The sequence below is a fragment of the Mesoplodon densirostris genome, chromosome 4, assembly GCF_025265405.1.
Source record: "Mesoplodon densirostris isolate mMesDen1 chromosome 4, mMesDen1 primary haplotype, whole genome shotgun sequence".
Taxonomy (NCBI): Eukaryota; Metazoa; Chordata; class Mammalia; order Artiodactyla; family Ziphiidae; genus Mesoplodon; species Mesoplodon densirostris.
Window position 1 is genome coordinate 108,960,304 of NC_082664.1, and position 27,614 is coordinate 108,987,917.

A 27,614-nucleotide genomic window follows, 5' to 3' on the forward strand; every position below is an offset into this window, starting at 1 on the left:
TGATCAAGACCATGTGGTACTGGCATAAGGATAGTCATATAGATCAGTGGAAGAGAACTGTTGAGTCCAGGAATAAACCTATACATTTTGGGGCAATTAATTTTGACAAGAGTGCCATACCACTCAATGGGGAAAGAATAGTCTTTTCAAGAAGTGGTGCTGGGACACCTGGATATCAACATGCAAAAGAATGAAGTTGGACTCCTTCCTCACACCATATATAAAAAATAACTGAGAAACCCTAATTGTGAAAGCTAAACTACCAAACATAAATGTAAATCTTTGTGACCTTGGATTTGGTAATGGTTTCTTATATATGATACCAAAAGCACAAACAAATCAAAGAAAAACTAGATAGATTAGACTTCATCAAAATTAAATTTGGGAGCTTCAAAGGATATCATCAAGAATGTAAAAAGTAAGTACAGAATAGAAAATTTTTATAAATCACATACAGTCACTTTTCATTATTTACGTATTCCATGTTTGCAAATTCACCTATTTGCTTAAATGTGTAAGAAAACCCAAAATCAATACTCATAAAACTTTCACAGTCATTCACTGACATCTGCAGAGTGGCAAAAAAATCTGAGTCACCCAACATGCACATTACCAACTGAGGTCAAACAGCAATGCTCTGCCTTCTGATTTTGCTATTTCAAATGGCTCCTAAGGGTAGAGCTGAAGAGCTATCTAGCATTATTAAGTGCAAGAAGACTTAGCACATCTATGATGTGCTTTACAGATAAACTTCATTCAGACACGAGCTATAGTGTTGTTGCCCATTAGTTCGATGTTAATGAATGAACAATGTATATTAAGTAAGGTATCTTTAAACAGAAACATACCTAAGACAAAGTTATGTATGGATTGGTTGATGAAAATGTGACCAGAAGCTCTCAGGAACCTAACCCTGTATTTCCCCCAGGAGCAATGGTTCAGTATCTGGTAATTCAATGTTCACAGAAACTTTACAGAACTTAACTACCACAAATAATGATAATTAACAGTATCTAATAAGAGGCTTGTATCTAGAATACATAAAGAACTCCTACAACTCAACAATAATAAGACAACCCAATTTTAGAATGTTGCAAAGGATCTGAATAGACAGTTCTTCAAAGAACATATGCAAATAGCCAATAAGCACATAAAAAGATGCTCAACATTGTTACACAGCAGGAAAATGCAATTCAAAACCACAATGAGATACCATTTCATACCCACTAGATTGGCTCTAATCAAAAAGATGGACAATAGCAAGTGTCAGTGAGTGAAAAAATTAGAACCCTCATACATTCCAGGGGGAATGTAAAATGGTGAAGCCACTTTGGAAAACAGTCTGGCAATTCCTCAAAAATTTAAATGCAGAGTTACCATGTGACCCAGCATTTCCACTCCTATGCATATACCCAAGATAAATAAAAATATATGCCCACACAAAAACTTGTACATGAATGTTCATAGCATCATTATTCATAATAGCCTTAAAGTTTAAGCAACTCAAATGTCCATCAATTGATGAATGGATAAACAAAATGTGGTATATCCATACAATGGAATATTATTCGGCAATAGAAATAAAGTACTGATACATATTACAACATGGATAAACCTTGAAAACATCATAAGTGAAAGAAGCCTGTCTCAAAGGACCACATATTGTATGATTCCATTTATATGAAATATCCAGAACAGGCAAATCCATAAAGACAGAAAGTAGATTGATTTCCTAGGGCTGAGGGGTTTGGGGATAATGGGGAGTGATAGTTAATGGATACAGAGTTTCTTTTTGGAATGATGAAAATGTTCTAAAATTAGTTATGGTTATGGTTTCACAACTCTGTGATATATGAAATTGTACACTTTAAGTAGGTAAACTATATGGTACATAAGCTGTATTTTAAAAGCCCTTATAAAAAAATCTACCAAAATAAAAGGAAAAAAAAACTGTATGAGCTCAAAAAAATATTTGCCAAACATTTATCTGATAAATGACTTGTAGGCAGAGTATCCAAAGAACTCCCAAATCTCAACAATGAGAAAAAAATGGGCAAAATATTTATGCAGACACATTGCTAAAGAAGAAATATGTTACAATCACATGAGATACTGCTACAAACCTATGAGAATGGCTGAACCTAAGAAGACTGACTATCCCAAGTGTTGAAAAGATGTGGAGAACTGGAATTCTCATAAAGCACTGATGGGAATATAACATGGTATGACTACTCTGGAACTTGGTTTGGTAGTTTCTTAAAATGGTGAACATACACCTACTTTATGATCCAGCCATTCCTCAACTACATATTTATCCAGGAATTATTTTAAGTCTGTAAAAAGACTCAAATATTCGTAGTAGCTTTACTTGTTATAGCCAATAACTGGAAACAACCCAAATGTTAATCAACAGGTGAGCAGATAAACAAACTGGACCATTCATGTGATGGAATACTACTCAGCAACAAGAAGGAATAAACTGTGGATACACACAAGAACTAGCAGTTGGTAGTTCTACCTCCAAGTCATTCACCCCCAGTGCCAGACATGTGAGTGAAGGAGTTTCCAGATCACTCCAGTCCCCAGACCTCAGGTCTTCCCAGGTGAGGCTGAGACACCGGAGCAGAGACAAGTTAGTTCCTCCATGCTCTGTCTGAATTCCTGACCCACAGAGCATATTAAAATGGCAGTTTGAAGCCACTAAGCTTTGGGGGTAATTCGTTACATAGCAATAGTAACTGATCCTGGAGTAAATGTAGTAATTTGCTGGTTTTCTCCCATGCTGAGCTAGGTAGAAACTCATATGTCCTACCACATTTCCGAAGTCCAAAACACCTACCCACACTACCTGAGCCAACCTGGGTTTATGCACCTGAGCCTCCTACAAGAGCACAGGCCCTTTTTAAGCATCACTCTTAGAACAGCCTCTCACCTAAGCATAGCCCCCAGCTTGAACATGACTTCTTTCCTCCACTGCCCTCAGGAGAATGGAGAAGGCAGCTAAGAGAGGACAGAGTCAGGGACTGAGCAGCACTTCACAGACACCCCTGGGTAAAGGCCAGCTCGGGAGTTTGCTCAGGAGAAAAAGGCAGAGATTGACACATTGATCTATGCCACCTTAGGGGGCATCTGTAGCTTTGCCCCATCATGACAATAGAATGCCTCCTTGCCCCTTGGAGCCACACAAAATCGATGGGGCTTCTATCAGCAGCCCCACCCAACTACCACATGCTGACCACGTTATGTGGACAGAAGAGAGAATGCCACTCTTCAGACAGTGACTGGGTCCAGGGATGGGCATGTGACCCAAGCAGGACCCTGCAAATCATTTTATGAAGTCTGATGTGACTGAGTTCCTGGACACTAAGAACTGCATAAGCTGCAGGGGACAGGAGCCACTTTTCCTATTGTCAGAGACCTGCCTGAGAATGAAACCAAGATAGAGGGAAACAGAGGCAAGTGATGGCAGGAGAAAGCAACAAAGTTCCAGCTACATTACTAAAAAAATCCTGGGTCCAGTCATGACTGAAGCTCATATTACCTGATACACTTTTCACATGAGACAATAATTTTTTTTTCTACCAGTTAAACCTGGCATCCAGCCGTGCACACCTGCTGTGGTCACACTTGAGTAATAATCTTGACCATACATAAGAATGCCCTGCTAACAGGGCCCAATAACCATAGATCTGACCTAGATAAACAATTATGAGTCACCAATTATTATGAAAAATACAGAAGCAACCAACAAGCACATTATGAGCAACTGGTCCACATCCTGCCAAGAACTTCTCCCCTTTACAGAAGGATTCACTCCAGATTTCCTTAAAATGATAAGTTCATGTACTTAATTTAAAATGTGGTTCACTTTGCAAAAATCTCACTTTTTAAACAACTTTTCAGTGACATGTATTACCAAAAACATTACACCCTGGAAGAGAACAACCTTACTTTTTTCTCCACATACACAGACAATTCACACACACACACACACACGTACACACACCCCACAAAATGTTTTATAGTGGAGCTTTGTCAAAAAGTTATTTTAAAACATTTTATTTTATCTGGCAGCCAGAAATGATGTTCAGTTGTCTGGAACATAGGCTGTAACAGGCTGCTTGTCACAGACAACTGGAAGGGAAAAAAGCAGAAGATGACAGTTGTAAATCTCAGACTCCCCAGAGACAAAGCAAGTGGCCAAATGCCATCATTCAATGCTGCTCAAAGTCTCAGCCTCCTAAAGAAAGTGCCTGCATCATTCACACTGGCGGTAAGTAAATCCGCATTATATTCTTTCTGCAACTTGAACAGTTTCCTTCTTTTCTTGCTATTGCTAAATGCTTTCCCTTTTTAGGTAGTTACTGGTGTATCAGAACTCCAAGTAACTACTCTTTAATATGGTTGAAACTGGGGAGATTGGGATTGACATATATATACTAATATGTATAAAATGGATAACTAATAAGAACCTGCTGTATAAAAAAATAAATAAAATAAAATTCAAAAAAAAATATGGTTGAAACCGAAATATTTTCAAGAAGTCTGTATTGTCAGCAATGGAATCATGAAGAAAAAAAAAGTCCTGGGAAAGGAAAACAGAACCCTGGCTTAGCTACCCAGCTCTGCACTGCTTCCCCTCCCAGCTGACTTCCTCCACTGGATGATCCAGAATGGAGTCCCCACTGCAGCCGAACAGGGCAGCAGGAAACATCACCCTTGGGATGCAGGGACAAGTCTCACCCACCTGGGCACACACCCCTTAGATGCTCAGCATCCTGGTCAGACGAGGTGAAGAAGCCACACTAGATTCAGGGCCATGAGCCCCTGCTCTTGTTTCATCCCAAGTCACTGTGTCCCCAAATCTAGCAATTGCCTGGCCTTTACTACAAGCAGAGCATTTTGCTGGGGAACACTGATTTTTCACAACACAGATGTCCCCAAACAAGGGACGTTTATCACCACACAATCTCCATTTTCCACCAGGGCTGGAAGCTGCATTACCAACAGAACTTCCCCCTGCTGCTGCTGCCCCCCAGCTGTCTGCCAGTGACCATGCTGTGGCCAGCCTCAGGATGGGGTCTCTGTGACAATCTCAGAGGGGGCCCAAATCTGAAGGAGAGGTACCTGCTCAAGATCACATGATATGTGTGCATTTTAAGCCAGGCCTCGAGGGCAGGCCTGCCTGACTCTGGTCTCTGCACTCACTATCCTGGCCACCATGGAGCCCTCTCCATGGCTACAAGATCTCTGAGCCTTAGATCTTGAGAAGGTGCCAGGCATGCAACAGTGTATGAAGGGACAGACAGCATGAGCTGCCCCCCTTCTCTGGAACAATCTGCCCTGTAAACCCACTGAAGTCCAGCCACATTCACAGCTCACCCCATTCCCCGGTGAGTTCCCAACCCTCACCCCATCCTCTCAGAGCCCTGGGCCCCCTCCTAGTCCACCCTGGGCCAGGGTGCCCAGAGTCGTAGGACTCAGACATTTCCTGAAGCTCTTTCTCCACGCTCCCCCACTATCCACCGGAGTGTCCAGGATCACGTGAACACAGAGGGAGAAGAAATGCACTTGGAACATCTTCGGATGGGCTCTCAAATGGACTCCCTAAGTGCCTCATGAGGGAGAGTGCCATTACAACTGGAGAAAAGAGTAGCTGTGCTGTTCCTCGGAGTCTTCAGGTGATCAGTGAAAGATCTCTGTCTTCATATGGTACGTGCAGGGACCCAAAGATCCATCCAGGAGCAGCCTCAGGGAGGGGCATTGGGGAGAGGAAATGGGGGAGATTGAGGGCAGACGGCCTGCTGGCAAGGGACCCATTTCCCTCTAGGGTTTGGAACGTGGACGCTCACATCACTGGAACAGCAAGACGTTCGTCACCACCAGGAAATGCATATTTATACTGAAGAAGGCAGTTTTTAAATTCAGGACCAGCCAACAAGGCCCCAGACAGATATTAATTGAGGGCCTCTACCTCCATGTTGCTCTGAAGACTCCACACAAACAAAATGATTAACTGCTGTTCAGAAAGGGAACCAACAGTCCAAATGTGACTCAGTGACACCCTCCAGGACAGAACAGGAATGAAACCCAAGCACTCAGCAAGCGCTCCCACCATCGACGGTCAGCCCCATACAGGGAAGAAGCACCTCCGTGTCAAGGTCAGGAGGTAAGAGACGGTCGATGAAATCAAAATTCCCCTAAAAGCAGAGTGGGAAAAGCAGCAGCCGCCCTTGGCAGTGATGGATAACAGTTTATTTTCTGGGAGAAAGTTGTACTTCTTTAAATGTTGACATAGAGAATGTTCATCCCTTTTTCAAGGGCCCAGAAGGCCGAGCACAGATTCCCTAAGGGATCCATGGGACCCTGGACTATAAGCTCTGTCTAAATAATGGCTGTCTCCTTGGAGAGAAGAAAAGCCCCTTGTCCCCTGCCCAAGCATCCCTGAGCATGGGGTGTGAGATCCACACCCACACCAGATGTGGGCAAGGCCTCTCCTGGGGCCTTTGGCCCCTCACAGCCGGTCCCAGGTTGCATCCACGCCACCATCACTGACCACCAGTGACGCCTGATATTTTCTGCTCAACTGGGCGGGAACATTCCCAGCTTTCTTGGGCTTTTCCCCTCCGGTTCACTGTCCAGCTCTGTCCAAACCCAGTGACAGGGAGTTTGATCTATGACTTGCTAATGGATTGAGAAAGGTACGCGCTCCTTCAGCCCGAAGGCAGTTTATGCAACCCCACACCGGCTCCAGCAAGCGCATTCCCTGTCTGGTCGTGCACAAGAAATTGCCCGTTACTTTAAAAGAAGGCTGTGCAAAATGAACCCACTGCATTCATGGCTGGAAAACGCCCGAGAAAACTGGGCAGCAGATGTCCTGAGGAGACTTTTTTTTTGCTGGGCTTTTCCATGAGAAATTAGTGCACTGAAAAAAGGCTAGACCTTTCTGTGGAGGGGGGAAAAAATGCAAGGCTAAAGTCATTTCTTTTAAAAAAAGCTAACAGTCACTCCAGAGTGTCTGTTCCCCTTTCCTTTCTCAGTGTCGGACTTCCTGGCCCGCGTCCTCCTGCTGGGAGGGAAGCCGGCGCACTCCTCCACTCAGTCACACGTTCTCTCCTGCTCTCTCCCTTGGAGGGAACAGGAAGGCTGCTGATTCAAAAATCAGACACTTCTGCGGGAGCTGGCAGGGGCCGTGCTCTCCACCCCCCCCAGCCCTGGAACACCAAGTCAGCACCTCCGCCGCTGTGAGCACTCAGCTGCCTGGCCTGCGCCTTCTGGGGGCCACCATCCCTCCTCCAGCCTCAGGCTTGGACCAGCTGCCAGGAGCTTCCTTGAGCCACCTGGACAGCCCCAGCCAGCATGGACTTTAAATAATAAACTATGCATTCTTGATCCGTCTGTAGCTGGAGGCAGATTTTCCTATTTAAGCTGGAGGCCTCCTCTGCTTTCAGTTACTAAAGTAGGGCGGGTGTGTGTTGCATAAGTGCACAGGAGAGAACTGGGAAAACACAGCACCGCTTCTCTTGCAATTCCCCTGCCTGATGGGACTGCATGTGGGAAAAGGATTCAGACACACGTACAAAAAATATCACGGTGTCCTTTCCTTTTCGGTCTCAATGTTTAGTTTTAGACTTTCTTTCTCAATCAAGTAATGGGAATATTCAAGAAGAGGTGTGATATGTTTGCCCTAAACTGAATTTTCTGTTCTCACGGAGAACATGTCCAAAAGATAACTGAAATAGGAAAAATAAAGAATTATTAAATAGTGACTGTGATTGCAATGCTTAGACTTATGGGAGAAACATATTTATGAAACATGTTTACAGGAAACATAGGAAATGTAATAATGAATGTGATAAGTTGAATAATGGTCCCCCAAAGATGTCCATGTCCTAGTCCCCTGAACATGTGAACGTGGTAAAAGGGGCTTGGCAGATGTGATTAAGTTAAGGGTCTTGACATGGGGAAATATCCTGGATGACCCTGGTGGGCCTGATGCAATCACACGTGTTCTTATCCGAGGGAGGCAGAGAGAGATCTGACTGCAGAAGAGAACTGTCAGCGTGAGAAAGTCTCCACTGCCCACGGCTGGCTTTAAAGATGGAGGAAGGGGGGCCTCCCTGGTGGCGCAGTGGTTGAGAGTCCGCCTGCCGATGCAGGGGATACGGGTTCGTGCCCCGGTCTGGGAGGATCCCATATGCCGCGGAGCGGCTGGGCCCGTGAGCCATGGCCACTGGGCCTGCGCGTCCGGAGCCTGTGCTCCGCAACGGGAGAGGCCACAGCAGTGAGAGGCCCACATAACGCAAAAAAAGGAAAAAAAAAAAAAAATGGAGGAAGGGGCTGAGAGCCAAGGAGTACAGGCAGCCTTGAGAAGCTGGAAAAGGCAAGGAAATAGATTCTCCCCTAGAGCCTCCAGAAGGAATGAAGGCCTGTTGACATCTTGACTCTAGCCCAGTAAAACCAATTTCAGACTTCTGACCTCCAGAACTGTAAGATAATACATTTGTGTTGTTCTAGGCCACGAAGTTTTTGTGACAATTTGTTACAGCGGCGACAGGAAAGTCTTGCCTTCCACCTGGCGTGCCTTGGAGGACACAATGACAACAAACAGCAGATAGAGATAAATGTGATATTCAGAATGCAGATATAGCACCTTGTGATTCCAGAAACTAAGTGAGGCAATTAGGGTGGACTTCCTGGAATAGGTGACATCTAAGTTGGGCTTCCAAAAACAAAATGGATGCTCAAAAGCAGTAAAAAATAGGCAACAAAAAAGTTCATTCCGTAGAGTTCCATAAGCCAAAATATACCTTTAATATACCCAAGGCCTGTGACCTAGAAACCTGCAGTCTAGTTTAATCCACACTAAATATCTATTTAATACATCAAGTAAGAGGGGACTTAAATTTGAAAACCTAGATGAAGTTTGCTAGAAAAACACAACTTACCAAAATTGATCCTATTAGTAATACAAAACTTAAACAGGCCAATTTTTATAGAAGAAACAGAGAGTTATGAAGGAACCACAGCCACAAAAAAAGATGATTCCACAGGGAATTCTACCAAACCTTCACAGACCAGACCACCTCAATGATTCATAAATTGTTCCAGAGCACTGAAAACAAAGGAAAACTTCCATACTTTTTTAAAAGCTAGTATAACTTTGATAACTGAGCACATACACAAAAAAGAAAATTATAGAGCAATGTCATGCATGAATATGGATGCAAAAGCCTAAATAAAACATTAGCAAATAGAATGCAACATCATTTTACGGAAATAATGCACCACAACCAAGTGAGATTAATACCAGGAATTCAAGGTTGGTATAATATTAGGAAATCCATTTACATAATATGATATTAAACTATCTAAAAAGAACAATCCCATGCATGTCTCCACAGTGCTGCAAGTCTTTAGAAAATCTAATACCTGTATCTAATTTTAAAAATTTCTCTCTCAAAGGCCAAATCTGAGACCATTTGAGCATCAAAAGAAATAAATAAATAAATTAGTATACATGGAGTAAAATAAGAATCTCCAAGTCCACACAGATATAAATTAATAAATGGGGAAAAAGAGAAAGCTCTCCTTGCTGGAGAGCACCAATTAAAAATGTGAAGGAAGTAATGGAGTTAGAAATGCACCGTTTTGAAGCCATCACAATAAAAATTGAGTCTGCCGAGAATCAAGAGATGTTAAAATTAGTGAGTGAAAGTTTAATGAAGAACAGGATATTTATATATACTCAAAACATCCCACAAATAACTCACTAATTACATACGGGGAAATAATGACTTTACAGCAGATTAAACAGCGATTACAACCTGAACCAAGTAATGAAAATTGACATCCCCAGTAGACAAACTGGCAGCACGTGCCTCCTGATAAGATGCACTGAGAAGAACACAACAACCCTTTTGTGGTATTCCTGACAAAAATGCATTACCTAAGTCCACTTATGAAGAAACAGCAGACAAAACCAAAAGTAGAGGCTTCCTACAAAATAACTAGACTGTACTTGTATTTTTGAAGAAACTTGATGATCATAAAGGATAATTCTAACTAACTGACCCAGATTGGGGGATATCAAGGAGACATGACAACTAAATGCAACATGTGATTCTAGAATGGATTCTGGGCCAAGAAAAGAAAGCTATAGAAGACATTACTGGGACTAATGACAAAATTTAAATACAGATCGTACATTAGACAACAGTATTGTGTCAATGTTTCATATCCTAGGTTTGATAAACATATGATGGTTAGTAAGAGTTCTTAGGAAATATAAATGACTGTATTTATAGATAAAGGACTATGATATCTGCAAATTACTCTCAAGTGCTTCAGAAAAAAAGTGTGTGTGGAGGGGGAGAGGGTTGGGGAGGTTGGAAGGAAGGTGGGGAGGGAGACAGGGAGAAGACGAAGAGGAAGGCTGGGGAGAGAGAGTGAGAAAGCAAACTACAGAGCAAGTGGGGGAAACTGTTAACAAGAGGTGAATCTGGGGACTAACAAAGGTCTTTGCAATGATAGCAAAATAAGAAGGCAACAAAAAGATGGGGGAATTCAAGTTAAGGGTGCAAGGATAAGAGAAAAAACAGGTAATTTTGAGTTGGGGTAACTGAAAAAACTTGGGTCAGAACATTTGTATTGGGTTGGTGGAGGCGGGCATCATCAGACAAGGATTTGGTTCAGAAACCCCAAGTTATGGGGAGCAGGCAGCCATCCCTGCTGGCCAGTGGAGATGTGCAGATGGAACACGGAAAGATGAGGGTCTCAAGACAAACTGGGAAGACAGTGAGGGGTGATTACTGCTCCAGGATAGAACCAGATAAGGATCCCAAGTGAGAAAAAAAAGCAGCAGCGACCACAAATTCACCTTGGAAAGCGTTAGCATCTGGAGGCAGGGGAGGAAGGGAAGCTGGACCGTGCCAGGAATGAAGAGTCCCTGCTGGCAATGCTTCCATGACGCCAGAAGATATGGCCGAGAACAAGTTCCAATGGCTGGAACCATGGTTGGCTTCTGAGGGGTACACCCCAGTCCCACTGAGCCCGTCTGGTCCCAGAGGCAAAGAGAAAGCAGAGAACTATAAGAGGATGCTGGAGGCCATACCAGAGGCCAGCAGGTGGCAGGTAATATGGGAAGTGAGACTTCCACCCTTGCACCTGGTTCCAAATGTAGGAGCAAGGTACCACTCAGAACACCCCCATCCTGTGTTTGAACACCCCTGCTTCACGCTGCGGAGTCTCAGCTGTCAGTCTGGTGCCTTGGTTCTCACTCTCTTTGTTTTGTCTCTCCACCCAGCCCAGCAAACCCCACTGGGAATCAGAAAGTCCTTCCAATCTGGACTCCCCATAGGTTGGCACAGGAGGAAGGGATGATTAGGGGACTGGGGACCCACTTCCTTAGGGCCCATCCAGAATGAGACTGGTAATCAGCTTTCAATCCTTGTGTCAGCAATCACCCACTGGAGTGTCAGCTCCATGAGAACAGGGAATTTTATCTCTCGTTCACTGCAGGATACCCCATGCCTAGGACTGGCCCTGACACACAGTCAGCATCAAATAAACACTGGCCGAGTGAATAAAGCACTGCCTTGAAAAACAGAGCATATTACAAGTTTAAATACAGAGACCTCAAAGTCTCACTTCCCATACTGCCTGAAAATAAAATATACTCAAGCCAATTTAGAGAAAACACACACACATAGTCACTGAGCGCACAGAATAAAATTAATATTTACATAAAGATTCATTCAAACACTGCCCCCAGGCCTGGTTTATCCATTTTTCCTGATTCTCCAGCAATCGGCCCAGAAAGTAGAGCCTCCAGAGGGAAACACCAGAGCACAGGTGGGTCCCCCCAGGCTAGAGTTTCCTTCCAGACAGCCCTCACCAAGCCTCCAGGAGGCCTGTGTCTGCAATGCTCTATCTACTCCTTTAGAGATCTCAGAGCTACTTTTGCTGAACGAATAAATTTTTTAAAGGATGGAAGAGGGAAGGGAGGGATTATCATAGATCAATTTATTGTTCACACAGGAAGAATTTTTTAACTGAATAGACAGGAATTTTTAGAAGGTAACAAGTGTTCCTAAACTGTTAACATTTTTAAATGGTTAGGGATCCCTAACACTGGGCACTGTGTCCCAGCCAGGACGCCTGCAGGATCCTCTTTTGGTGCCCTTCTGGTAGTGCCTCCTGCTCTATTCCACTGGATTTGCTCTTCCCTGTCTCTCTCTCTCCTGCTTCCTGGGACCCCCTCCCTGCCCTAAACTAACCACCTGCATCCAAGTCCTCATGTCAGGTCTGGCTTTAGGGAACCCACTCTATGGGCCTTTGCTATAGAGATGACACCTTATTTTTTGTTTGTTTGTTTAACTTTAATATTTATTTGGTTGCACCGGGTCTTAGTTGCAGCAGGCGGGCTCCTTAGTTGTGGCAGGCAGGCTCCTTAGTTGCGGCTTGTGGGCTCCTTAGTTGCAGCTCTCCAGCTCCTTAGTTGCGGCACGCAGGCTCCTTAGTTGTGGCATGAGAACTCTTAGTTGTGGTATGCATGTGGGATCTAGTTCCCTGACCAGGGATCGAACCCGGGTCCTTGGCATTGGGAGCATGGAGTCTTATCCACTGCGTCACCAGGGAAGTCCCAAGAGATGACACCTTAGGGTTTAATAATACTTTCTACTTAATGAAAAACCATTTGTATTAGCCCATTTAACTCCCCGCAACCCGGTGAAGTAAAATATTGAGAAAAGTATTAGCCCTCTTTTACAAATGAGGAAACAAAGGAATAAGAAAATTAGCTGACTTTAAGAACCTGTGCATCCTGGGAAGCAGTGTCAGACCCTGCCCATTGCCAGCAAGGCCTGGTCCAGGGTGTGTTCACTGCCAGGACACTCAGGTGGCAGTGTCCATTTTACAGGGTCCAAATCCAGGGAGTCATACAGACTCAGGGAATAATAGTAACAATAATAATAATTTTATTCTTCCCAAACAGTGATTAATGCACATCCCCCACCCATCCAATCACCTCAAAAGAAAATCCAAAAGATTTCCTCAGTCCCTTGTCTTAAAAGGAAATAAAAATGAGATCAAAGGGACTTGGATGAACACATGGTTCATATAAAGCAAATGGCAGGATCAGAGATTCCCCTCAAAGCTTGTGAGAATTAAGCCTGAAAGACAACAGCAAATGCAGAAATGATTATTACTGAACACTCACACTACAAAAGGTGCCCCATGGGCTATTCCAGGAGACTATGATCCAAGAAACACTTACCTGGTGATCTCAGAAGTGCTCCCCCTCTCCTGAGCACCAGCAGCCACAGAAGTGGGTGTGGGTTCCTGGCCTCAAAGGGGGCAGGTGAGCCTGACCATCTGGTTTTCCAGGGAGATCCTTGCTCAGCCAACTGCTAACATCTGTGCCAGAATCCTCCACATAAGGTGGTGGACACACATCAGACATGCCACAGGGCACCCAAGAAACACTGCCAGGAGCATGACAGCTGCCTCCTATGGTCCAAGGGAACAAACTCAAGATCCATCCTATGGAATTTGAGATTAAATCATTGAGTACTTTCTTCAGACAACAAGGAGACAGTGCTTGTACTTGAGGTCATTGAAAGAAACAGTGAGTGACCTCCCTGTGTTGATTTACTGAGGCATTAATGTGGTTTGTTCTTATGCTAATTGCCATAGGTGGCCTTCGCATTCCTTTGCTGAGGGCACTTCGTAGGGCCCAAGGTGTATAACAGGGAAGAGCCAAATCTGACTACATGTTGGATCTGTTTCTTTTACTTTAACCTTTGCTTTCTGCTGCTTTTGTTTACTAAAAGGATACAGTCTATACATAATGACCTGCCTCGGAGAACTATGCCCCTTTCAGGGAAGCATCCTGACAGCTGTCCACCTATGGACGGTTGCAAGAAAGAAGAAATTAGCACATCCCCTCCCCGAGGCCGGCCATTCCAGGGAACATCTGCAAAACTTAAGGCTTTTTTACTTTACTTCCTCATTTTCTCTCCCTCTCTGTGCTATAAAAGAAACTGGCATCCAGACCCCAATAAGATGGTTTTTCCAAGACATTGGTCTGCCATCTTCTCAGTCTGCCGGTTTTCCAAATAAAGGTGCATTCCTTGCCTCAACATGTCTCCGATTTATTGGCCTGTCCTGCGGTGAGCAGAGCGAGCTTGGACTTGGTAACAGGGAGAAGATGTCTGGGCACAGCTGCCATTCCGGCCACAGTATCTGAAACCTTGGCTCCCTAAAAGAATAGCATTTGGGGAAGGGGTGCCCTTGAGACGAGGGGCAGGAGCTGAAGTAGCAAGAGCAGAGGGAGTGACTTCTCCATCCTGGGGGCAGAGGGTTTGGTTGGGGTCTCTGAGCCACAGGGAGGCACCTCATGCTTGCAGTCCCCAGGGTGGGGGCAGGCAGCACCACTGAGCTGGGCCTCAGGAGCCACGGCCTCTCTGGAAGGTCCCCGTCATCAAGGATGGCCACTACATTGAGAAGTGTCATACTTGGAATAGTAAACAAGTGCTCTGAGAGGCCCGCAGACATTAGGCCCAAATACTAGCCTAAAAGGTGAGGGGCCAACTTTACCTGCCACAGCAAGATAAAGAGATCTGGCCAAGACCCCAGCATGACTCGGCACACGGAAGTTACAGGGAAGACTGTCTCTGTTCAGAGCTCTGAATGCCAGGGGAATGTGGGTGAGTCTCCAGTGCAAATCCCCCAGGCTGTGCCACATGCACAAATACGCATCACTCTTACAGTATAGATTTCCTAAGGAAAAACACTAAAGTAGAAATCATGTTTGGACTTGTGAAAAGGTCCTGGGGCATCGGACAGAAACGTATGTGAAATTACTCGGTGAAGATTCTTTCATAGCCCAGAAGATAGAGCACTCTCATAGAAGATGGGGTAGTGGGGGCTATGAGAGGAGGGGACACATCCGCCTAAACTGAGCTCACAGCATAAAATTACAATCCACATAGGAAAATGGTCCAGTTTAAAAGACAGTGAGCAAATACAACAAACAGGAAGATCAGGACCCCAGGAAATTCAGAAAGTGGAATAATTCAAAAAAGACTTAAAATAATTATGTTAAAAATAACCAAAGTGATAAAGGAAAGGAAAAATAAAATCATAATGAAAGAACAAGACTCTATAAAAAGGACAGAGAGGGCCTCCCTGGTGGCGCAGTGGTTGGGAGTCCGCCTGCCGATGCAGGGGATACGGGTTCGTGCCCCGGTCTGGGAGGATCCCATATGCCGCGGAGCGGCTGGGCCCGTGAGCCATGGCCGCTGGGCCTGCGCATCCGGAGCCTGTGCTCCGCAACGGGAGAGGCCACAACAGTGAGAGGCCCGCATACCGCAAAAAAAAAAAAAAAAAAAAAAAAAAGGACAGAGAGAATTGGAAAAGAATGAAATATAACTTCTAGATGTATAGATTATAATCACTAAAATTAAAAACTTAGTAGGTGGACTAAGTGGAGATTAGACCCAATTTAACAGAAATGTGGTGAACTGGGAGACCAATAAGAAGAATTACCCAGAATACAGAATATAGAGATAAAGAGACCAAACACATAAAAAGAAATTACAAAACATGGAGGAAAGACTAGGAAGGTCCACATCAGCTAGTGGTCCCAGGAGAAGAATAAGCAGATAACAGGGAAGAGGCATTCTTCAGTGAGATGGAGGCTGGGCATTTTCCAGAACTGACAAAGCCATGAATCCTCACATCCAAAAATCACAGTGAGTCCCAAATGGGATAAGTATGGGAAACCCACCATAGATATACTATAGAACACAAAGATAATAACATTTTTTAAACCTGCACAGAAAAAAGACAGAATTTATTTACACAGAATCTAAAGTTGAAATACCTTTTGTGGCAAAAATAGAAGACAGTGGAATAAGATCTTCAAAGTGTTAAGAAAAGATAAGACTCAACCTAGAATTCTATATTCAGCTAAATCATCAGTAAAAGTACCAGTGAAATAAAGACAGTTTTGGAAAAACAAAGATAATAATGTAACCACTCAGAAACCCTGATTAAAATGTTCTTTAAGAAGGACATTAAATACAGACATGGGTGGCAAGAAATAATACTGAGCAAATAAATTGGTAAATATATAAATAAATCTAAATAATATTAACTGTAAGAATATATAATGATGATGATTAAACGGGAGGGGACAAAAATATATAATTAAATTAACAGATAAAAATAATAAGGAAAATGAAAGCATTTGAAGGCTCTTGTATTATGAATGAAAGACACCTGATACTTTTAGACTTCCTTAGGACAATTTCCTTTTTTTTTAATTTTAGGGTAACAACAACAAAAGAAGTGAATAGATTATAAAATTTTCACGCCAGTGGAAGAAAAATGGGGGAATAAAGAAAATCTGATGGAACCAACAGAAAAAAATGAAAACAACAAAAAGAAACAGAAGCAAAGAAAAAGCATGGTATTGTAAATGGAAAACAAAAGATGGTAGAAATACATGTAATTATATCAGTAACATCATAAATATAAAAATGCTAACCTTGCCAATGAAAAGACAGATGTTCTTAAATTGGACATTTTTTTAAAATTCAGATACATATTACTTTTAAGAAACTATATAAAACATCATTATAGAGAAGGATTGAAATTAAAACTAAGGAAAAATAAAGATCAGGCAAACATTGAGGAAAATAAAAACTACTGGTAATATTAATATTAGATGAAAATAGCCAGAAGGCCAAAAGCTTTACCAGGGATAAAGATGGCCTATTAAATGATAATAAAAGAAATAATTCACCAGGAATACAGCTCCTAGACCTGTATGCAACAAACAATACTGCCTCATAACCTATACAGCAAAAATTAATAGAATTAAAGGGAGAAATATGCCAAACTACAATAAGTTATGAGATTTTTAATATACCTCTAATTAAAACAAGTAAGTCAAGCAAGACAAAATAATGAGGATATAAATGATTTTGAGATCACAACAATTTGAACTAAAGAACATATATAAAATGCTGTTCACAACAATTAAAGAATACACATTCTTTTAATTACATATAAAACATTTATTAAAACAAAAATAGCTATGTTCTAAACCACAATTCCAATCTCAACCATTACCAAAGAATCAATATCATATGGAATGCAGTATGGCCAACAAGCTTCTAACAGACCTAAACCTCCTATAGAGAATAACTGTAAACTTAAACAAAATACAAAAATCCACTGACTGGCTTACTGGAAAGTAAGCCAATGCAGGAAGATGTTGGTGGGGAGTCAAAGCTTGGAAGAACAGAACAGCACAGGTGACTGAAGGCAGGCCTGGTCAGTGCTATAGGGTGGCTTATACTCCAATAGAATGCCCACAATCCTCAGGACTAAAGAACCAAAGGACAGAGTTCAGAGCACAAAAGTGACTAGAACTAAATGGGAGCATATTAGAAAGGAGAGCTCCAAGAAGGGGAAGCCCAAAATTCTGTATATCAACTATATCAAACTCTCTGAACGATCCCTATGTGGAACAGACTCTAGCTAAGGATAAAAGAATGGAACTGAGGGCTTCCCTGGTGGCGCAGTGGTTGAGAGTCCGCCTGCCGATGCAGGGGATACGGGTTCGTGCCCCGGTCTGGGAAGATCCCACATGCCGCGGAGAGGCTGGGCCCGTGAGCCATGGCCGCTGGGCCTGTGCGTCCGGAGCCTGTGCTCCGCAATGGGGGAGGCCACAACAGTGAGAGGCCCGCGTACAGCAAAAAAAAATAATAATAATAATGGAACTGAGATTTGAGATGCTGCCTGAGAGACAAATTTTGCAGTTTGAGTCCAAGAAAATTAATTGCCAGCTAAAATACTCCAGAGGAATAGAATCCACTTCAAAATATTACATTTACATCCAGAACACATTCCATATGTTATTCATATTGACATATGAATAACTAGGACAATGTGACCCATTTGCAAGAGAAAAGACAATAAATGGAGGAAAAAATCCCATGACGACCCAGCTGTTAGAAGAGCAGACAAGAATTTTAAAGCAATTATTATCACCATGCCTAAGGACTTAAAGGAAAATATGCTCTTGATGAATGAAAAGATAGGAAATCTCAGCAGAGATTTTGAAACTATAAGAAAAGAACCAGATGGAAAACTTGATATGGGCCACATTTTTAAACCGCTAAACAGAGAACTATAAATCATTTTTGAACGATGGCAAAAACACATGATAAAAATTTATAAATGTAAAGCTGCAATAATAATAGATAGTAATACAGAATACTTTGTGCCAAACGTTGTAAGTGCATTATATATTAACTTATCTAGTCATCTTAATAGTTCTATAAAGTACATGCAATTATTATCACCATTTTTACAAATAAAGAAATTTAGGCACAAAAAGATTAAATAAATTACTCAAGGTCATTCAAGCCAGTAAGTGGTAGAGGCAGGAATTCAAACCCAGTAGGCCAGGGACTTCCCTGGTGGTGCAGTGCTTAAGAATCCACCTGCCAATGCAGGGGACACGGGTTCGAGCCTTGATCCAGGAAAATCCCACATGCCATGGAGCAACTAAGCCTGTGCACCAAAACTACTGAGCCCGCACTCTAGAGCTGGCAAGCCACAACTACTGAAGCCCGCGTGCCTAGAGCCTGTGCTCCGTAACAAGAGAAGCCACTGCAACTAGAAGCCCGTGCACCGCATCAAAGAGTAGCCCCTGCTTGCTGCAACTAAAGGAAGCCCAGGTCCAGCAACGAAGACCCAACGCAGCCAAATATATAAATAAATAAATAAATAAATAAATAAATTTATACAAACCCAGTAGGCATATCTGTAAATTCTTAAGTACCTACATTGTACTGCCCCTCTAGGAAAAAACTATTATGGAACTTGGAGAATACTTAGAACTGGATGCTGAAAATATTACATATCAAAATTTGTATGCAGTTAAAGGTATGCTTACAGGAAAATGTATAGCCTCAAATATACACATTAAAAATTAAGAAAGTAAAGTTTAATGAGCTAAGTAGTCTAAAAAAGTTAGGAAAAAAGCAACTTGATTAAATCTAGAGAATATTATAAAAAAAGGAACATGGATAAACCTAAAAAACATTATTGTAAGTGATAAAAAGCCAACTGCACAGTATGAAGCCACTTATATAAATGTTAAAACATACAAAACAACACAACATGCAGTTTATGACTATACATCACAAATGCCGTAATTGTTTATAAAAACACGGATAGGAAGGATTCACACCAACCTCAGGATGGTGGTTTCTTCTGGACAGTAAGCTAGAGGGATGATAAGGGGTGAGGTGGAAGGATACTCACTCATATCCATAAATGTCCATTTCTCTCAAGAAAAAAATGTTCCAAAGCAGATGTGACCAGATCTTAACATGGGTTAAGTCTGAATGCTGGGTATGTGGGCCTTCAGTTTTTGTTTTGTGCTCTTTTTCCCCGTTTTAAATATTTTACAAAAATAATTTATACCTGCTACCTTTGTTTACTTCTATCCCCCCTATGAGCTTCCTGGAGGCAGGGACCATGCTGTGTCATGCTCACCACAGTATGTTGTCTAGAGGGTCAATGAATACTTGATGACAAAATAAACAAAAACGAGAGCATAATGTCCTTTAATGGCAACTTCCAGTCTGGAAACACTAAGATTCCCTGATTGCATTACAGGTTTTCTCAAGAGGCAAGAATGACAGATTCAAGAATAACAATGAGAACCTTTAGCTTTCACTCAATGCTCTCATAGAGTTTCTCTTTCTTTCCCACTTAATACAGAACAAGGGCACTGAAGTGGTCCTCTGATATTAAAGAATGGGGATACAAATCATAATTATAACCACAGCAGCTGCAACTAATATTTGTTAGTTGCTAAGTGACAAGTATGCATTATCTCATTTAAAACTCACAAAACTCCCAAGAGGTAGATGATATTAGTCAGGTGCAGATGATGAAACTGAAGCTCAGTGGCCCAGTCCTTTCTAAAGTTGCCTGAGTCTACACAGCTCCTTTTCTATTTATTTATCAAGAAAAAACTGTGAATAGATGATGACCAGCCAACTATGATATCTATTCTTATAGAAAGGGTCCCTTTATACAGCCCATTTCTAATTTCCTCTAAGTTTGTTTTTTGCCTCTTAGGCATTTGTAAGTGTTCTTATGAACATTCCCCCCACCAATGTGGCTGGAAGCAGTACTATCACCCTCTCACCTCTGTGTTCTTCAGCAATAACCCTGAGAAGCAGACAAGACCTGCATCATATCAGTGTTACAGATGAGAAAACAGAGGCCTTTGTGGGCTGAACTGTGTACTCTAACCCTCAGTACCTTTGAATGTGACCGAGTTTGCAGATAGGGGATTTAAAGAAGTAATTAAGTGAAATTGGGATCATTAGGGTGGGCTCTAATCCAATATAACTGACATTCTTAAAAGAAGAGGAGATTAGGACAGAGACATGCACAGACCATGAGACCATAAGAGGACACAGGAAGAAGACTATCATCTACAAGCTAAGGAGAGAGGCCTCAGAAGAAACCAACCCTGCCCACACAGTGATCTCAGACTTCTAGACTCCAAAACTGTGAGGAAGTAAATGCCTTTTGTTCAAGCTGCCAGGTCTGTGGTAGTTTGTTCCAGCAGCCCCAGCAAACTAATACAGAGGCACAGAGATGCCAAGGGACACTTCTGGGGTCACACGCAAGGGAGACAGAGTTGGGTCTCTAACATCTTTCTTCTTTCTCTTTCTCCAGGAATAATAATTCTTAAAATATTGGTGTCTCTTTTTGGATTTAATATTTTTCTATGTGAATACATACTTAAAATATTAACATGAAAAAACTCAAAGTACAAATTTAATTCCATTTCCTTTGGGTTCTTCTTCCACTTAAGATGCAGAAAAACATGGAAGACTATCACCACCACTGAAACAACAAAAAACACTGGATAAACAACGAAATCATATTTTGCTTTACCCACTGGAGACCTAAGGTCTCAAAGAAGTTTAGAGGAACTAAATTTCAGAGGGATTGAGCCCTTCCTAATGAGCAAAAACCAGTAGCCATGTTTATCCGGGGCACAGGTGGGATGAGGAGTTAATTAGCGTCTGACGAGGGCCCTGTGAAGTTAGAAGGAAACAGCCAAAGTCTTATCAACCACATGGGCTGGAATGATGGATTCTATCTGGATTAGAGGTGTCCTGAATCTATCCTACCAGACTTTTTAGCCGACTTTCAGGAAGTCAGGACAAGGATGGAAGGCAGAGTGACATCTCCATAGTCATGTGGGGACTGAGCTAAGCTCTTCTACTCTTGCCTCAAGACGCTTGAAACCAGTGGTGAACTGAAAGGAACTCAAGTCATGATCCAAGTCAACCCTGATTAAACAGAAGAGTTTATCTCCTCAGCCCAGCTGCCTCTTTCTCACCAGAAGAGAAGCCAGCTGAGGACAAAGCTGTCAGATACAGAACTGCTGTGGCCAAGGCTGACCTGAGGTCCAACCTCCTGCGCTGCTCCTCAGCTCCAGGAGCCCATGGCAGTGATGTCATTAGTACTGAAGCCAGTTTGATTTCTGTCATTTCCAACCAAATGAATCTTAAGTGACACAAAACACAAGTCCCAACCATTTATTTATTACAGAGTATATACGGATATTATTACACAGGCAAATTCTTGCATAAATTGGCAATACACAATTTCTGAATCGTTATGGTACCCTCTAAATATGGTATCACTATGGTATCACTAAAATTAACTTCAGAATGCTATAAATTAATGAAACAATACTATAAAATTACTGCACTGTTTTTTAAAACAATCGTAACAAAACAAACTATAAAGTAGACATCAGTGACTTCACAGGCACCACTGCTGAATGGCATTGGTGTATTTGCGTTCTAAAGAGCCCACCACCATGCAAAACGTTGCAGGATTCCTACTTTGACAGTGCCTCATAGGAAACTAGTTTCATTATTTTACAATCTACTTCAACCATCCACATGTTATATCTACCACAGTGGATGAGAAGAGATTCAAATTGTTACTAAAAACCACGAAAGTGCTAGTGAGAAAATTCTATAATGAATCTGAATGGAGAAATTAAAATAAGCATAGCAGGCAGGCAAAAGGTTTTGAAGTCAAAATAACCACTCAAAAAAATCAAGAAACAGGGACTTCCCTGGCAGTCCAGTGGGTAAGACTCTGCGCTCCCAATCCAGGGGTCCCGGGTTTGATCCCTGGTGGGGAACTAGATCCCACATGCATGCCGCAACTAATACACCTGCATGCCTCAACTAAGAGTCGGCATGCCGCAGCGAAGACCCAACACAGCCAAAATAAATAAATATTTTTTTTAAAAATCAAGAAACATTTTAAAATATCCAAAGTACCATTTTAGTGTTTGAGAACAGCCAAAAATATCTTCAAAAACTCATGCTCACCAAAATAAATAAATAAATAAATAAATTTTAAAAAAGAAAAAGGAAAAAGGCCCACAGCCTCCATATTTTCATGTGAAGTTCCAAGTGGAGTGATATTTTTAAAATTAATTTATAAGGTCCTAGAGTAAGAAGCTGTAGAGGAAATAGGATTCATCTGTCCTCTCTCTGGAAGCCCCGAGGACTGCTAGAAATGCAACCTCTATAGTACCAAAGACAAGGCAGTGATTCCTCCCAGGTGGCCTTTCCTGTGTCAGTCCCTCTATCCCCCTAGTCAACATGGCAGCTTATCCAGAGTCAACTCACAGGTAAATTGAGTGCTTCATGGAGGAGAAAGAGTTATCAGACTGCTCCTCACCTGCCTGAGCCAGCTGGCTACCCCAAGGCCATGTCCAAGGTTGGAATAACACAGATCAATGACAAGGCACAATTACACCTATGGCTGCCGTGCTCAGCCATAAAGAACATGTTCCCATGGGAAATCGTGGATTAATCTGATTAATCTTTTCCAGGAAACTTCAAGAATGTATTTTGCTGGAGTCCCAGTAAATTAATTTTCCCAGTTTCTAAACTCCCAATGTTTGAAAGTTAATCCAAACTAGATAGGGCCTAATTGACTGCTTATTAGCTAAGCCTCTTATAAGGCCTGTTGTCTTTCCCAACACAGCAACAAAGTTTACTGAGTATTTCACACAAAGAAAGAAGGACCAGAAGCAAAGTCTATACCTTTCTCCTATGTCTGTGTTCCTACCCAGGACAGAGCCTGAGTTGGCACCACCTTAAATATACATGTTGCTCCTGCATGGCAGAGCATGCTGATGTGAGATTTGGGGGCTGGGAATAAACCCCCTGGTTTTGTTCATTTTATTTCCTTCACTAAAGGCAAAACAGTCTCTCAGAAGAGTGCCTCCAAACTAGCCTTAGGGACAAAAATGCAAACACAAACACAATTTATCATTTTGTCAGCAATCCTTGGTATCACACCCCTAAAGAGGATGGCAGCTGGTAATTAGACAAATATTCCATGATATCATCCACAGGCACCTGGGGTTTCTGGTCACTGACTAGCAGCTGACAAGCACTGGCTAGAGCAAAGGGAAAGTAAGAATAAAACATATTTGTCCTTGGGTTTCACTGTGTGGCCCTGCTTGGTGGTTCTCACCTGAGAAAACCCACTTCCGATGGCCCACAGGTGCTATTAATCATGTTTGAAACTTAGCGCAGCAGTTCTCAGCACCAGCTGAACGTTAGAACCACCTGGAGAGGTTTCAAATCGCTAGATGCCCAGGCTGCACACCAGACCAATAAAAGCGGCTCTCTGGGGGCAGGAGCTGGATGTGACTAGTTGTTAAATTTCCCCAGGTGATGCCAATGGACAGCCAGGGCTGAGAACTTCTGCCTTAAGAGTCATCCCTCTGCCTCTGAAACAATATGGTCAGATCAGCTGCAGAAAATGCACAAAGATTTAGAACGACCACTAGTCATTTACTTTGAGAGGAGAGAGAGAAAAAAATCCACCGATTGACCCAGATAGGGGCAGCTGGCTAACGTTTAAAATAACACACCAACATCAAGCTCAAACACACAACCAACCATCGGACTTACCAAAAACCCCTGCTTCCTATTAAGGGGTAAATTTTAGTTACAAGTAATTTTTTGCTGAGACCTCTCTTTCCTGTTTTTGTAAGGGTGCAGGAAGGAACACAGCAAAACCCTAATGTATGGTGGCATTCTTTCTCCTGGAGTTGCAGAGATGACCCTGATCCAGCAAAATCACCTCTAATACCTCCCTGCTGAATGCAGACTAGCCTAAGGAGGGTGGCTATATGGATAGGGTCAGGACTGCATGCACCAGCAGAGCTAAGCTGCAGGGCTCGCTTATGCATAACAAAGCTGTTCTAAAAGACAGTCATATAATCAATTTACTTCCAAGGTCATTGGAATACTAAACTGAGACACTATGTTTTTATTCAAAGTCTTTAAACTACCAAAGAACAACTCCCAAAGGTCAGCCATGGGGTCCCATGCTCTCCAGGGAGGAAGTGACACCTGTGAGCAGTAGGATATCATCTTCATCAAGGGACACTCACAGGCAGACTGCTAGCGACACAGCACGGTGAAATGTCCTTAAACACTTAACAGATAAACCAGAGGCTGCCCACACAGAGGCAGAGAATACAAGAGCCCTGGGTTCTCAGCCCAAGCTGCTTATTAGAACCACCTTCAAAATCACACCCAAGTCACACCATAGACCAATTAGATCAGGATTTGGGGGGACTGGCTAGTGCATGGCACTTTTTTTTAAAATTATTTATTTATTTATTTATGGCTGTGTCGGGTCTTCATTTCTGTGCGAGGGCTTTCTCCAGCTGTGGCGAGCGGGGGCCACTCCTCATCGCGGTGCGCGGGCCTCTCACTATCACGGCCTCTCTTGTTGCAGAGCACAGGCTCCAGACGTGCAGGCTCAGTAATTGTGGCTCACAGACCCAGTTGCTCTGCGGCATGTGGGATCTTCCCAGACCAGGGCTCGAACCCGTGTCTCCTGCATTGGCAGGCAGATTCTCAACCACTGCGCCACCAGGGAAGCCCCATGGCATTTTTTAAAGCAGTGGCTCTCACACTTAAGCATGACCAGATTTACGTGGACCCACCCCCATGGTTTCTGATTCAGGAGGTGGGGGGGTGGGGAAGAGAACATGCAGTTCTAACAGAGTCCCAGGTGATGCGGATGCTGCTAGGGTCACACTCTTAAGAACTACTGCTTCACAGGTCCCCCAGGTGATTCTCATTAGTGCAGACAAGACCGAGGACCACTGTATAAGGAGAGCAAGCTCTGGCCGGGGTGCCAAGGGAAGGAATTCTCAACCTAGCTCTGCCACCAACGTCGGGCTTGATAACAATAAGCCATTGAGGTTTTTCAGGCCTCAACTTGCTCCAGATCTATAAAATTGAGACACTACACAAAAGAGATCCTGGGTTCTTTCTAGAAACACCTTTTTCAAAGGGCTGCTACACATGAAACGCTGATATTAATACACATAGAAATGAAAAGAAAGTGGCCTTATGGGCAATAAAAAAAAAGCTTTCAAAACACAGGGAAAGGTAAGTTCTTGCTCACAAGATTTCAGCACACTTGGAGACACAGCAAGGGGGATGGTCTAGGGATGTGCGATGGTACCAAAAGCCAAAAGGGCCTGTGTTGTGAGTCATTCACACTATTTCCCAGACTCACCTGTTAGGACCTTGCAGAGCTGCCCAGATATCTGGGTCTCGGCAGAGGGGCTGGGTGTCAAGGACCATCTGCGCCTGATCAGATGCTCTTGTCCCTGGGAACTGTTGAGGGGCTGGATTAGCACCTGCTCCTGCCCAAGCTGGATGAGGCCAACCTGCCCAGAAAGAGGAAAACAGTTGTCAGTCATCCTCATTCACACTTGCCCACAACCCCAGAGCCAGAGGGTGGAAAGGCCACCTAGCTATGGCCTGCTTCCCCTGCCTGGGCTTTTTCTTTGCAGGTTGCACCAATTTACAGAGTCCAAGAATGAGCTCTTGCATGACTTGAAACATCTCATCCAGCAGTTGTGTTGGGGGTCAGGTGACAGAAGGCAGGGGGTGGGGGGGTGCGGCAACAGCACCCATTTTCTGAGCTCACTTTCAAAGATATCTTACTTTAGTGTTAATTTTTTTTTTTAATTTTTTTTTCAGGCAAGGCTTTACTGGGGCCCCTGCTGCAGCAGGGGAGAGGGAGAACAGATTCCCTTGTTTGCCTGCTCCTATACACTTACTTCTAATTAAAGCCCATTTAAAAAACTATTTTTTATATCATCCCCTAAAAGTCCACCTAAGAAGGTACCTCCAAAAGTGTTGGGAATGAATGACAATTATATCCTTAATGGGAAAAAAGTATATCTTATTCCTGGGCAATATTTAGAATTAAATAGAGAGGATTGAGTCAGACCTGTAGTGTTAATAGTTTTGTGATAGTGGATTTGTAGATTTTTTTCAGTGTTTAAGAGAACTTGGCAGAGTATCTAATGGATTCAATTTGTGATTCTAATTTAAAGCACAGCAATGATTTAGACCTGTAATTTAAAAATCTTATTAGGCTTATAAATAGTATCAGAATGTATAAGAGAACTTAAGACTTCCCAGGTTTATAAAACTAGTTACCTCATTATTTATAAGAATCATTTAAGTACTTGCAAAGGGTTTATTTTTTAATCAGACAACAAAAGAACTTGAAAATGAAACTGAATATGGTAAACTTCTACACACAGTTTTAAAGGTTTAAACGTTGTTAATCACTAATTTGTAAATAGGATTAAATGTTATCCAAAGGCCCCTTAAAAGGTATTTGAAAAACTTGCTAGATTATAAATAAATGACTTGTAAATTGAACGAAAAACTTAAGGACTGGGATTCTTAATTTGTCACTTTAACAGAGTGAATACTAATTCTTAAAGATATATACACAGGGCTTCCCTGGTGGCACAGTGGTTGAGGGTCTGCCTGCTGATGCAGGGGACGTGGGTTCGTGCCCTGGTCCGGGAGGATCCTGCGTGCCGCGGGGCGGCTGGGCCCGTGAGCCATGGCCACTGGGCCTGCGCATCCGGAGCCTGTGCTCCACGGCGGGAGAGGCCGCGACTGTGAGAGACCCGCGTACCGCAAAAAAAAAAAAAATTATATATATATATATATATATATATATATACACAATGCAGAGAACTTTTCCTTTCATTTGGAACCAATGCTAACAGCATTAAAACAATTTGCCCTCCTTCCCCAGGATACCTGCTGCTAGCTTCTCTTCTGAGGCATCAACAAAACAAGGTAAACCACTCACAAAGATCCTGACTGGGCCAGGGCTGAGAAGTATCTGTTTGCACACTGGGCCCTGCAGTCCACAGCCCCTGCTCTGCGTTCATGGTCGGGACCACCTTTGTTAGCACAGATTCAGGAGACTGGGCCAATCTGTCTTAGGCTGTCATGAACATCCTTTGTTCTCTCTCTCCCCAATGCTATTTTCTAAAAGCCATGACACTGTTTTCTTTTCTTAAAAAAAAAAAATTTATTTAGTTGGCTGTGCCGGGTCTTAGTTGTGGCATGTAAACTCTTAGTCGCGGCATGTGGGATCTAGTTCCCTGACTAGGGATCGAA

General features: G+C 42.7%; 1 protein-coding gene across 4 annotated transcripts in view; it reads right to left on the reverse strand.

The window, feature by feature from the left end:
• Positions 1 to 27,614, reverse strand: part of ADAMTS17 (ADAM metallopeptidase with thrombospondin type 1 motif 17) — a 354,869-nt gene that overhangs the window by 315,686 nt on the left and 11,569 nt on the right. For all 4 annotated transcript variants that reach the window (XM_060096914.1, XM_060096913.1, XM_060096915.1 and 1 more), the window contains one exon: positions 25,693 to 25,846. In XM_060096914.1, coding sequence (XP_059952897.1) covers positions 25,693 to 25,846 — 154 coding nt within the window. The remainder of the gene's footprint in view (positions 1 to 25,692; positions 25,847 to 27,614) is intronic.